We start from the raw sequence: 13,900 nt of genomic DNA, 5'->3' as shown, positions 1-13,900 counted from the left end.
GAAATTGGTAGATAATCAAGGTTCCAATATAATAAAAATAACTACTTTTCTAGATTGCTGCTAAAACACTTGAAAGTGTTAATACAAGTTAGGGACACTATGCAGAAGTCAAATATTATACAAAGTGGAAAGTACAAATTTTGCATGATTTAGTGTTGTTGTCATTAAATATATATAATGGAGATTAAAATCATAAGTAGGAATTAGTTTAATGTGTAGCTATACAGGATTCAGAGTATAGAGAGGATATTAAATGATATTATGCATACATATTTAAAAATCTAAGTACTTCAGCTTTCCAGATTCTTATTATTTCAAGTAACAATCACATCAGCATACATGCATACTGAAGGGAGATAATGTGGCATCTACAAATGTGGCCTCCAGAGCAATTGCCTAGATCAGAGAGGGGGTGGGGGTTCCCATTAGAACAAATTACAGGAGGTCGCTGCCCTTCTGATACAAGAAGAAATAAATTAAAATTAGCGTTAAAATATCTGCAATCATCTGCAGTGTCCTTCAAAAGTTCAGAAAAAAATACGTAATCTTTTAATACGACCAACAATGTCAGAATGTTCATGAACTTAATGGCCCAGTGGGAGATGCTCCAAAATGCACCAACACTGCTGATGAGATTCATGGACATCTTATGTCTACCATTATCCATCACTGATGTCGGGTCAGAAATGTTGCTCCGAGTTTTGCTGAAGGAGATGGGGAGGGGTGGCTCTACACAAAGAATACAGATAACTATAAAGCTGAACATGGGTTGCAAAAGGGGAAATTTTAAAAAAACAATAAATAGGCCAAAATTAAGATGACCAAATTTAGAATAGAATGACAAACAGTAATATTTTATCAAAAATAATAATCCTTCCATTTGAAATAGCGCCTTATCGCATCTTCAAGACGTCTCAAAGCGCTTCACAGAATATACTGTAAAGTGAATTGACTGTATATTTTGTGGGCAATTCTGAAGACATACAAGACATACTTCAAAACTCTTTTGATAGTATTTATTTAACTGTAAAATTCACTCCGTCCTGTTTGAAAGGCTCTTCATTTATCATCAGTTCATGACATTAATTAATTAATTAATTTCCAACTCTCATTGCTGCATTACCATCTGAACAGTGCTAGAGAATGAGGACTAAATGCCAAGCGGATAAGTAAACAAACCATTTAAGTAAACAGTGATTAAAACTCACCAATTGATAGATCCAATTTAAAAACTAGGGTCAATTCAATTTAGGGGTCCATTTGATAGTTTCCTGGATAGCTCCCATCTTCATTGCCAGTCATTCGCAATGGGGAAGTACAGATTGTTTGCCTGCGACAATGAACTTCCAGCTCAGGGAGGCAGGGCGGCATGAGGAAGGGGAGGCAGGGCGGCATGCGTCAATGAGAACTAGGTCCACTTGATGCATTATATACCAAATAAAATGCTAAATTGAATCCACTGTACCTTCTGTTTGTTTTGCATTATTTTACGGGAGCAAGGCTTCAAAACAGTTGTATGAGTATAGATGGGACACTCTTAACCACTAAATACAGTTAATGATCAGAATACACCGCATTACCCCACACTATTATATTCTCAATACACACTACATAAAGGTATATTTTGGTATATAATGTCCAGCAATGAGAAGCATCTAGATGACTCTGGCAGTGTTTTGTTGCTTAGGGAAGATTTGTTTTTAATAAGCTCCTTGGCATTTCCTTCTGGGATCTTTTATTCTCTATCTGGTTGAGAAAACAATATTATTTTATGTATTTTTTTTGTATTGGGCTTTTTTTATGCTTTTTTTTATTCGACCAAAGCTAAATTAGAAATTACTCGATAAATTACCCACAAGGAAATCCTGCATTTGCAATCATCAGTGGTATGCAAGTCAAAGATAAACCATGTTTTAGAGAATGAGCTCAAGAGGAGAAAACACAGCATCAAAGGTTTTAAGTATTAAATCTATTTTAACAAATCTTTGTTTGATACACCTGTATTTCAACTGAATATTATAGTAACCATCAGAATCCTGATATGTAAATCATACAGCTGGTGCTCAGGAAGCAAGCGGGCTGGCTAAACCATGTATAGTTACTGGGGTCTACACCCTAACTGAGTCTAACCAAATCAGCGCTATAAAAAAGTGCATTATAACAAGACTACACTGTACCTGTCTGGAGAAAGTGGATCCAGAGATATAGTAAAAAGGCTTGTTGGGTGAAATTGCCATCCCCAGTTCACTAAAACCCCAGGGAGGTCAATTCATATAAAATACTGTGTTAACTCAATGTAGCTCATATTCCTAATTCTTCAGAAAACATAATCCCCGGTTTTATATTTCCAAATGCTTATGTACCACATCTCCACCATGCCAATACTGTTCTATTATAAACAAGGTGTGCCTACCTTCGCAATAATGATTTCTTTCTTCAGGATCTTCATTGCATAATATTTCCCAGTTGCTTTTTCTTTGACTAAAATTACTTTGCCAAAAGTGCCTTTTCCCAGTAGTTTTAAATAATCAAAGTCATTCATAGTCTGTAAATAAATAAGATCAAATAAGGAAAACAAAATTAAGTTGTCGTTAATAAAAAGCAAGAACCAGTTACACTGCATTCAAGAACAAGTACCAATAATTACTCAATTTCAAATGTTTTCAAAGCCCGAGGTTTCTTTTTAGAAATCTGTTTTTTGACAATTAATTTCCTAAGAATGTTTGGTTAGATTATATAAAGCTATATTTTTTCATGACAGTGAATTCAAATAACAGTCTTCATTTAAAAATTGGTAATTTGAATGTTCAGCCCTTTTCCCTAGTTATCACAGGATTCAATTTCCCAAACAAACAAATTAACAACAATGCATTTATATAGCGCCTTTCATGTTGGATGAATGTCCCAGAGGGCTGGATAGTTGAGGGTTTACACACGATTCGTAAGGAGTGGGAAGACGGCCAAAGGAGTGATCAAAGAGAAAGTTCTTGAACAGACCTTGAAATAAGCGAGGAAAGGTATGAGGCAAAGGGATTCCAGGATGGAGTTCCAGAGACTGGGGGTAGAAAGGCTGAAGGCCCAACAGCCAATGGTGGGGTGGCTAGGTGGGGGGGTGGGGTAAAGCAGGACAGTGCCTATCAAGCGGAGGGAGCGGCTAGCTTGGTAAGGCTTTAGAAGGTCACAGAGGTAGGGTGGGGCAAGACCGTGGAGGGATTTAAAAGTGACGACAAGGATCTTGAAGTAAGTCCTCTTGGGAATGGGGAGCCAGTAGAGCCGGACAAGGCTGAGGGTGATACGCTTGTGGAGCCTAAATGGGAGAGGACACGAGCAGCAGAATTTTGAATATCTGCACCTTGTGGAGGGAAGAATATCTGCACCTTGAGGAGTCCTGTAGCTCAGTGGTTAGAGCATTCGCTCGCAAGCGAGAGATTTGGGTTTGATTCCCAGCAGGGCAAAAGCTTGGGCAAGTTTCCTTATTCTAAACGCCTGATAATAATCCCTCAAGAAAAAAAAACAATAATTGGTCACTTCAATCCACGACTGTTTGTGGGACACTGCTGTGTACAATTTCCTGCCATGTTTCGCCTACAAATATTCAGTCAATTTACTGTGAAAAGCGTTATAACAAATGCAAGGATTATTTTTATTATTATAAGAGTTGGGAAAACCGGCAAGCGAAAAGTTAGCATAGTTCATGCTGAGGTGTTGAGTAAGGTTCTCGGTTGCCCAAGCGGAAAGGTGGTAGCAGAGGCGGGAAATGTTGCAAAGGTAGGTTAAAGCTGACGATCAAGACAAGGTTATGTGGTTTAAAGGGCAATTGACAATCGAACAACACACCAGGGTTTTGTACCAGCTTAGTAAAATGGATTGTGCATTGATCTATAGTGTTGTCAGTACCAGAAGCAAAAAGGCACTAATGGGAGCCAACCAGACCTGTTTTGTCAACATTCAATTGGAGAAAGTTAGCTCTCATCCAGGATTTATGTCTGACAGGCAATTAGACAAGACAGCAGTGTTGGAATTGAGGGTGGAGACAGAGAGATAGTCATCCGCATACATGTAGAAGTTAGTCTGATGCTTGTGGGAGCATGTAAATGTTCAAGAGGAGAGGGCCGAGGATAGAGCCCTGAGGAACTTAAAAGTGATAAATAAAATTATTTACACGATAAAAATGTAGAGTTACTGGCAAAGATTTTGCTTTATGAAATAGTACCATTTCTTCAATGTATAAGACATTATTATGCAAGAAATCAAGTCTCTCTCAGTTTTTTTCTTGCACATCTCTTCTCAGACCTGAACCTTCTTCCTCTGTCTAGAGCGTCACCAGTTAAATCATTTCAAAGGTCTGCTCACACCTCAACAGAGGCCTTTGAAACTTTGAGGTGTAAAGGAACTTGTCCATTATCTTTGGGACAATATCCGTGCCCATTTTAACTTTCAACAAGTTTACACAATAATATAAGCAGCTGTAAGGCTTTCAAACATCTTACAAACAGATGTCACGCTACCACTGCTGTTGATTACACTGACTGCTGGATATTCCCTAGACAGAATGACCTCACAGTGGTTTATTTAAAAAGTTATCCAATGACAATTACCATTATCACCAGTTAAAAACAAATATTGATATAATGCTTCACACCTTATACTGTAGGCCCCTAGGCAGTTGAGAAACACACAAACACCAACGTACACATTAACGTTGACAATGATTATGCAGATTATACTTAACACAATTGGTTAAAATTGGTATCACAATTATTTGATTTTACTAGACTGTTTAAAATCTATTTGGTAGCAAACAATGGCTCAAAAATTACAATGTATCCATCCATTTGCCATACGGAGTCTGGAATAGCAAATAATTACATTGTGAAAAACTGGTGCTGGGTACAAAGGACTAGGAGGTGGGGGCTGTGTGGTAATAAGCAGGATCTCCTTGGGATTGAACTGGCTCCAAGGTTGGCAACATAATAGTGGAATCGAGTCAATCCTCTGCCGGTCTTAGTATGATTCCTGAGATGGCAGGTCTACAGTACTCTAGGGCACTGCTGATGACACACCAGCCAGTCTGGCTCACAGCAGGACGAGGGAGGCAGACTGGTCATGTAGGGATTCTCACTCAGCTCCTGTAACCCAGCAAGCAGTGGGAAGCTTGCCAGACAAGTCACACAATGGCAAGTTATGCGGTGTTAGCGGGTTACACTCCAGCAGTACCTCAACACACACTCTGGGGTGCACAAGCCTTGGCTCTCGCAACCCAGCACCTTCATGCCTTTGCACCTCCCTACCTTTCCGACTTGCTCACCCCCCACTCCATTGGGGTGATGCTGCCTCCGCTCGGCCGGCTCCGGCCTCCTGTTGGTCTCCCGCTCCCTCAGCTCCACCATCGGTGGCCGTGCTTTTAGTCACTACTCCTCGAAGCTGTGGAACACTCTGCCCCAATTTATCCACCTTGTCCCCTCCCTTCCCACATTCAAATCCCGCCTAAAGACTTTCCTTTTTGATCGTGCTTACGGTCACCTCTCCCTTCCTTCTCCCCCTGGCTCGGGGTCAGAGGCCGCCACTGTTAAGCGTTCTGGGACACTACTCGGCATAAAGAGCTCTATATAAATGCAAGTTATTGTTGTTATACTATTATAACAACAGGTAAGGTGAGCTAGGTATGTGCCTCCTGTGAGACAGTGCACATTTCATTGCAGACACAGGGAATTTTCATATGTAGGTTACATGCATATATGGAAATCTCAGTCTGATTTAATCCTCTTAAACAAAAAATTGCACAGGGCTGAAACATCCTGGTCTCTGGTTAGGTGAACAGATCACGTCCTCCCATTCGTGAAAGATGCTATGCAAATGCAATTTGTTGATGTTGTTAAGTAAGCAGCGACCACCAGAGCATTGGTGCTATGTCGTTCCATTATAGTGCCTTGTCACATCATTGAAATGTCTCACAGCACTTCAGGATTTACAATAGAGTTTAGGGGCTGTGTATTTGCAGACAAACATAGCTAATTTGCATGTAGGAATGTTCCACAAACAGTGAATGAAGTCCTGCTGGAAACAATTCCAGCAATAAAGCCAGCAAAGCTGCCGCGTTTCGCCCACAAAAAAAATGCAGTCAATTCACTTTACAATATATTCTGTGAAGCGCTTTAAGACGTCCAGAAGACGTGAAAAGCACTATATCAAATTCAAGGATTATTATTACTATTAGAAGGGCAATCCCGTTCAATACTCAGAAGAATATGATCAAGTTGACCCCAAAATCTGTTTCTCACAACACCTTGGTAAGAATAAATCTCAGAAATTCTCTCATAATTTCTATTGATTAACTAAATGGATAACTTTCTGTTTTAAACTTAAAAATACAAAAAATTCAAAAAACTATTCACAGTATGTTTTGTAGACAGTATCAGTCAGAAGCTCTTGAGGACACTGCAATTGTGATAAAACATTCCTTCAAGCATTGCTGAGTCAAGTCATTCATCAAAATACTTGTGAATGTGTTTCAAATTATCCTATTGCTAGTGATAGCTTACAGTTGTAAATGGACTTACTAATAACTGCAGTGGACATCTCCATAATGTTTCATTAACTGTACAAAAAATAAAATTTGTAACTAACTCACTCAATTCTTCTTCTTTCCCTTATTTTTTCCCCACAACATATACATTTTGTTCAAAATGGTCTCTGGTTCATATCATAAACCTGCAGGTGTTGTAGTGACTGTGCAAGTATACATAGACTGTCTTCATCATTGGGTCAAAATTTCCTCTCCCTAGCTTTGCCCCATATCCCTTTACTCTCATGTATTATAACAGACCTAAGAAATAATACAAATTTACATTGATATACAGATATTACCATATGGAGGATATCCCAAGGCGCTTAATGTTGCTGGCTTGACATCAGAGCAAATTATTATTGTATTATAATTATAATAATGGTTGGTTGGACCTTTCGGCACAGACACGATGGGCCGAATGGCCTCTTCTGTGCTGTATAATTCTATGATTCTTGTCAGGAGTTTGTCTCAAAGCAATTTACAGGATTCACTGCAAAGTGTAGTGACTGCATATGGTTTGTAGGTGAACACTGCAGCCAATTTGTGCACAGCAATCTCCCACAAATAGCCATGAAGTGAATGACAAATTATATTTGGGAGATTTTTAAAATACATTAAAAATATAGAATTTATAATACAATACAATTTCCATTTAAACAGCAGCTTTCCCTTCAGGAAGGCGTTTCAAAATGCTAATGCTGCTGACTGGGCACTGGACGTGGGGTTAGAAGCCCAAGGGGGTGGGGAGGAGAAGGTGACCAAAAACACAGTCAAAGAGGTACGTCTGCAGATGGACCATGAACAAGGTGAGGAAGAAAGCGCGTCAGAGGGATTCCAGGACGGAGTTCAAGAGAGCGAGGGCAGAATGGCTGAAACTCTTGTCTGCTGATGGTGGACAGGGGACATAATGCAGGCCAGTGCTTGCTGAGCGAAGGGAGAAACCCGTTGGTAGGTTAAAGGCGGTCATAGCAGTAAGGTGGGACGAGACCCTCAAGGGATTTGAAGATGAGAAGGATGATCTTGAATTCAATCCGCTGGGAGTTGGGGAGCCAATGAAGCTGAGCAAGGATGGGGGTGTTACGCGCGTGAAGCAGTTTATGCAAGTAAAATCTAATGAACTAGTTGTATATATTTTTATGAACTACTAGACACTTCTTGTAGTGCAAAACCTTCAACCTGAGGACACATTTTTCTACTTATTTTCTAAAAGTCAAGTGACAGTTGTACTTTTTAGATATTGCCATATTTTACAGAAATAATTAATTTAAAAATTTGCTCTTGCCCTGGGAAAGGTCCAGATATGCATGCAAAATAATTTTTAGTACTAAATTACATCTATTAGACATTTCAACTGCTCAACATTCTTGCACTTGCTATGAACATTGCACTTTCAGTGTTTCGCAGTATTTTTGGAATTATCCCCCACCCCCCCACCTCCGGTAGAAGCCAACAAAAGGGCAAATTGTTGACACAGGATTTATAAGGCTCTTCATGGCCCCTCTGCTCTCTTGGCCTGATTGCTGCCCACAGTAGGATTTGGCCAGGACCAGTTAATCAACATGTGGCAGTTAAACCCGAACTTCTCCAGTATGATGAGGGAAAAGGAAGTAGAGAGGTATAGGAAAAGGGATCAGGATTGGTTCATGTGGAGAATAAATACAGTCCAGTTGGCCTGTTTCTGCGCTGTAATGTTCAGTGTAATTTTAGGTAGACTATCGGGGAGGTTTGAAATTTGAAAGCAGTGAAATACATTCAAGAAATGAAATGGAATTATATCTCCCTATTTCTCGCCATTCACCCTCAGTTATCCAGAGATGATGTTCCTAGACCCCCTTCAAGCTTTCTATGGTCAAAACATTGATATGAATATAGTATACAGGGAAGAAATGGATGTGGAACATAAGACTCCATAGAGATAGCTCAAAAGGCTCTCGTGAAATGTCACACGCAACAGCTATCATACGGTTTCCGATGCAATGAATCCCCAACATTTTCTTCTTTTCGCTTGAAATCTTGTTCTAAGGCGTCGTATTATATTGGAGTTTGTGAATTGGCAATGGGCCCTCGAAGGAGGTGCTCAATTTGGAGGTACTGTACCATTTGACCAATATATAATTTGTTGGCCATGGGGCCATGATTTAGCTCTTGTTAAATACTGTACCTGCAATTTTGATCATACATTATGTATTCCATAAACCGAGCAACATAAAAAAAAATACCCATCAAAAGTTTAAAATCAGACATGAGGAATGAAGCAATTATGTTACACTGCAATACACCAGACTAGAAATCATTCAGGAACAAGCAAACAGCTTTATCTTTGTCTCTAACATTAGTGTTTGCTTTCACCTTGTAAGCCAAACAAAAAAAGACATTTACTGGTGAAACTAGTTATTGACATACTTGATTTTTTATTTGTTCCATAATATTTGCTGCCCTGGACAGATGGATGGTTATTTTAAATCATACTTTTTTAATTGTATTAGCAACTAAGGAATAGGAAATTTTGGCAGCATAAATAAATTGTACCATTTTCTTTTCACTTTAATTTGAACAGCAGAAAGACAGCCTTAATTAAGTAAACGCAAATTACTGCAGATGCAGTCAGAACTGTTCTGGCAAAGAGTCGTGGACCCGAAACGTTGACTCACTTTCCTTTCTCCATAGATGCTGTCTGACCTGCTGAGTGTTCCCAGAGACTTCTGTTTTTGTTTCAGCTTTAATTCAATGTTTTGTCTATAAGTAAGTTTCTAAATAAGGCCAAAAATTCAGTCTCATCATTTGTAGAATTAATAATTGAATTTGGAGAGTAAATTCATCTTAAAATTGTAGCGAAATTTCTTAGACCTTCTTGTGGCAAAAAAATCCTTGTTATCACCATTAAAAACCTTAGTTGGCTCATTATCAGGTAAGATTCATACCATTAGTAAACTGTTAGTTGAACTAAGGAGTTAGATCATCCAAGAGCCCCTTCCATGCAAGGCTGCGATTAACCGATTCCCACTTGTTGGCAGATTCCTTAGAAAACCTGTACCTGTCCCAAAATAATAATAATAATCCTTGCATTTGATATAGCGCTTTTCAAGTCTTCTAGACATCCCAAAGCGCTTCACAGAATATACTGTAAAGTGAATTGACTGTATATTTGTGGGCGAACGCGGCAGCCAATTGCGCGCAGCAGTGTCCCACAAACAGTCGTAGATTGAAAATGACCAATTTATTATTGTTTTTGGTTTGGGAGGGATTATTATTAGGCGTGTGGAGTAAGGAAACTTGCCCAAGGTTTCGCTCTGCCTGGAATTGAGCTCAGGTCTCTCGCTTGCAAAGCGAGTGCTCTAACCACTGAGCTACAAGACTCCACGTCTGCAAAATGCAAGTTCTGTCCTGGATTATGAGTGCAGATGAACCAGCGTTAAAAAAAAGTGTATAATTCATATCGAGAGGACATTTCAGAGCTGACTAAACTGGAAGGATGAGCGTAGGGGGAAGCTGAGGGGAAACCACAATCAAAGAGATGAGTCTTAACGTGGATTTGAAGGCAGAGAGGGAGCAGCAGAATGGTCTCGAATTGACTGTATTTTTGTGGGCGAAACGTGGCAGCCAATTGCGCACAGCAGTGTTCCATAAACAGTCGTGGATTGAGTGACCAATTTTTTTTGAGGGATTATTATCCTCAGAAAGCGATCTGCCAATCGACCAGCACTCGGGTTCCTACTTAGTGCTCGGTAAACAGACAGGTGAAGTAAGGAAACTTGCCTAAGGTTATGCCCTGCCCGCGAATCAAACCCGGGTACTCTTGCTTATGGGCAAGTGCACTAACCACTTTGCTACAGGACTCCCGACTCCTAAGTACTCAGATATACTTTTATTTTAACAATACTTTACCTCTGTTTACATAGCAGTGAGTAGTAAGTAAGAACCCGGTTGTTAGTCGATTGGCGGATCGTTTTCCGGGGTAAATAATCCCTTAAAAAATATATTATTTGGTTGCTCAATCCACGACTGTTTGTGGGATACTGCTCTGTGCAATTGGCTGCCATGTTTTGTCTGCAAAATAGTCAATTCACTTTGCAGTATATTCTGTGAATCGCTTTGAAACGTCTCATAGACGTGTTAAGGCGCCATATCAAATGCAAGGATTATATTATATTATTATTATATACTTCATCAGTCTGAAAATAACCGTTTAAGAAAATCACATAATGATTACTATTCAATTCAAATTGTGATGCAAAAACTAAAATTGCTAAGCAAATCAGTTTGACTGTGTTAATCCTAAACTTCATTAATCTAACTATTTGTCAGATTGATGGGTCACAACAATTTTAATTTGTCATATACATCAAGAAGCAATTGTGGCAATAGTAATCTGTCAATCATACCACATTCAGAGCCTGCAGAGAATTCAGATCAGGGGCCAAAGTCAGATCCAAGAAGTTACAGCATATATCTATCTCCATAGCAGCATCCTTCTTAGACATCGAGAAACACACAATCTTACTGTTTTGTTCCACAAGTGGATCTGCTAATCACAGTTCTGCATTTCTCACAGCTCCTCTGCTTCACTGAGGAAGAATGCCATAGAAATATAGAAATGTACAACAGAGAATGAGCCCATGCAGCCCATTTTTCATGTCCACATTTGCTCTTCCTAGAAGCAATCAATTCTAATCCCAATTCCCTGCTCTTTCCTTATACCTTCTAATACCCTTCCTCAGTAAGCATTTGGTTAAATATCTTTTAAATGCTCCCAATTGATTCTGCCGTCCCTGATAAATCATTCCAGTTCTTTCTTAATACATTATAAATTTCCTTGAGCAATGTGGATACAGGATGGCTCCCTGGTCATTTTGAGTTTTGTGAAGTAAGAGCAGAGTAGCTTTTTTCAGCCAAGTATTTATATATTGTTAAAAGTCTACCACCCGATCAATAGCTTTTTTATACAGAGTTACAGCAACGAAACACGTCATTCTGCCCAACTAGTCTGTGCCGGTGTTTATACTCTACATGCACCCTCATCCATTATAGTATACACTCTTTGACCCCTCTATTCCATTCTTCCTCGTGTAAGCCAGTATGTTCATAGGCAAAACAGAAGAACTGTATTTCGTATACAAAACAGAAGTCACTATCTTTTCAGTAAATCCTGTGAGGCACTTTGAGACATCATCCTGACATGAAAGGTTTACATAAAATGCAAAGATTATTATTACTAAGGATCCAAGCTATCATGACTGTCCATCAACGGCTGTCAATCAGGATATGTCCTTAACTAACATCTGTCGTTTCATTCCATGTTGTGTTATTACCCAAACCAATAAACTAGAAGTTAGAAACAGGCACTTTGTACAAGACCAAAATTAACTAAGTCTTGGAATGGAAGATTTACCCCTCGAGAACTGAACAATTAGGGAATAAAGTTCATCAATTCACCTTCTTGTAGCCTTTCTTACTGGGATGAATAATGTGTTTAGAAAATCTGTACTCTTTTGCTCTCTGTGTGGCCTTGAGATATTTGGACCAAAGGGCCTTCTGCCTTCAGACCAATCTTGTAATCTTGTGAAAGTGTGTAAAACTTTTTCTTTAAAATTGAAAAACCTAGAAGAAAGATTAAGGCCTATAGTGCTGAGCACTCCAAGATGGAAAAGAGTAAAACAATCAAGAAGGGTTGGTGAAATCAAGCTTGAGTTTATAATCCTGTATCTTTTAGAATGAAGGGAAGAATGTGGGAAGTGAAGAGCTCCATAGGCTTGGGAGTTAGAGAGTCTTCATTTCAACATTGAGAATGCAGGCAGAATTTGCAAACAAGAAAAAATATTCAGATAAGCAATTACAAAAAGAACAATAATCAAATAAGACAAGAAACATTGAGTGCAAGAGATAGTGGAAAGATCAACTATTAAACAAGCCTTTTCTTACACTCTGTACATTAATATTTTTTGGTATTGCTGCCCAGAGACGGTGACCGCTTGTCAAAGTCACAAACAACGTCCTCTCTATCTGTGACCAGGGCTACCTCTGCTTCCTCGTCCTCCTACATCTCTCTGCCACGTTCGACACAGTCGACCACGCTATCCTCCTCCACTGCCTCTCCCCCCTCAACCTTCCTAGTGGGACCACACTCACATGATTTGAGTCCTACTTAACCAACCACCTCCACTTCATCTCAGCAATGGTTTCTCTTCCCACCCCGCCCGGTCATCTGCAGGGTACCCCAGGGCTCCAACCTTGTCCCTCTTCTTTTCCTCATCTATATGTTCCCTCTGGGCGATGTCATCTGCACATGGGTTAAACTTCCACACGTATGCGGATGACACACAAATCTACTATGCCTCCTCCAGCATCGACTCCAGGTTCGCTGATGTTCTATCAGGTTGTCTGGCACAGGGCCTGAATGAGTGCAAACTTCCTGCAGCTAAATGTGGACAAGATAGAAGCCATACCTTTGGCTCCCGTCAACATCTTCACTCCTGCAGATCTAAACTCCTCAACCTCCCTGGGCTCTCCCTCAGCCTCACCGAACCAGTATGCAATCTAGGCATCCAGTTCTACCCTTAGCTGTCCTTCTTCCCTCACATCCAGTCCCTGACGAGGACCACCTTCCTCCACTTCCACCACGTTGCCCGCCTCCGACCATACCTTACCCCAAGTGCAGCCAGAATCATTGTGCATGCATTTGCCATTTCCCACCTGGATTATTCAAACGCACTCCTCGCCGGTCTCCCCAGCTCCACCATTCAAAAGATCCAGTTCATTCAGAACTCTGCCGCCCTCATACTGACCTGGACCAAACTCCGCACCCACATCTCACCAGTTCTGGCCAGGCTCCACTGGCTCCCCATCACCGAACAGATCGACTTCAAGATCCTCACACTCGGTTTCAAATCCATTCACTCCCTGGCATCTCCCTACCTCTCCAACCTCCTCACTAAACAGTCTGCCACCCGGCGCCTCCTACTTGACCCTCGCACCCTCCCCTCCATTATGGAGCTCACACTTTCAGCCACTACGCCCCTAAACTGTGTAACACTCTCGCTCAATACCTCCGCCTGATTGTCCAGCGTCTTGGGACATCCTCCCGACGTGAAAGGCACAACACAAACTTAATTTTTTTGTTGCTGTTGTTATTGTAGTAGTGACTCTGATTGGCAGCTGAAATTTGATTGATCTGTATATTTTCACTGAAGTTTCATTGAATATTTGTAGTGTCATTCACTTGTTTTTTTTAATCAAACAAAAATGTTATTATTACACCTGCGTAATAGAAAATGTAAAAATGAAGAGTACCTTAGCTATGTACCTCAGAGCCAGAATTTTGTCAGACTAAAACCG

General features: G+C 40.2%; 1 protein-coding gene across 7 annotated transcripts in view; it reads right to left on the bottom strand.

Moving 5' to 3' along the window:
- LOC103181750 (RAC-gamma serine/threonine-protein kinase) overlaps positions 1-13,900 on the bottom strand; it is a 141,032-nt gene that overhangs the window by 30,905 nt on the left and 96,227 nt on the right. For all 7 annotated transcript variants that reach the window (XM_042333650.1, XM_042333652.1, XM_042333651.1 and 4 more), the window contains one exon: positions 2,414-2,545. In XM_042333650.1, coding sequence (XP_042189584.1) covers positions 2,414-2,545 — 132 coding nt within the window. The remainder of the gene's footprint in view (positions 1-2,413; positions 2,546-13,900) is intronic.

The sequence above is a fragment of the Callorhinchus milii genome, unplaced genomic scaffold (assembly GCF_018977255.1).
Source record: "Callorhinchus milii isolate IMCB2004 unplaced genomic scaffold, IMCB_Cmil_1.0 Scaffold3, whole genome shotgun sequence".
Classification (NCBI taxonomy): Eukaryota; Metazoa; Chordata; class Chondrichthyes; order Chimaeriformes; family Callorhinchidae; genus Callorhinchus; species Callorhinchus milii.
The sequence above is the reverse complement of the archived record's forward strand: the minus strand, read 5'-3'. Positions and strand labels throughout refer to the sequence as shown.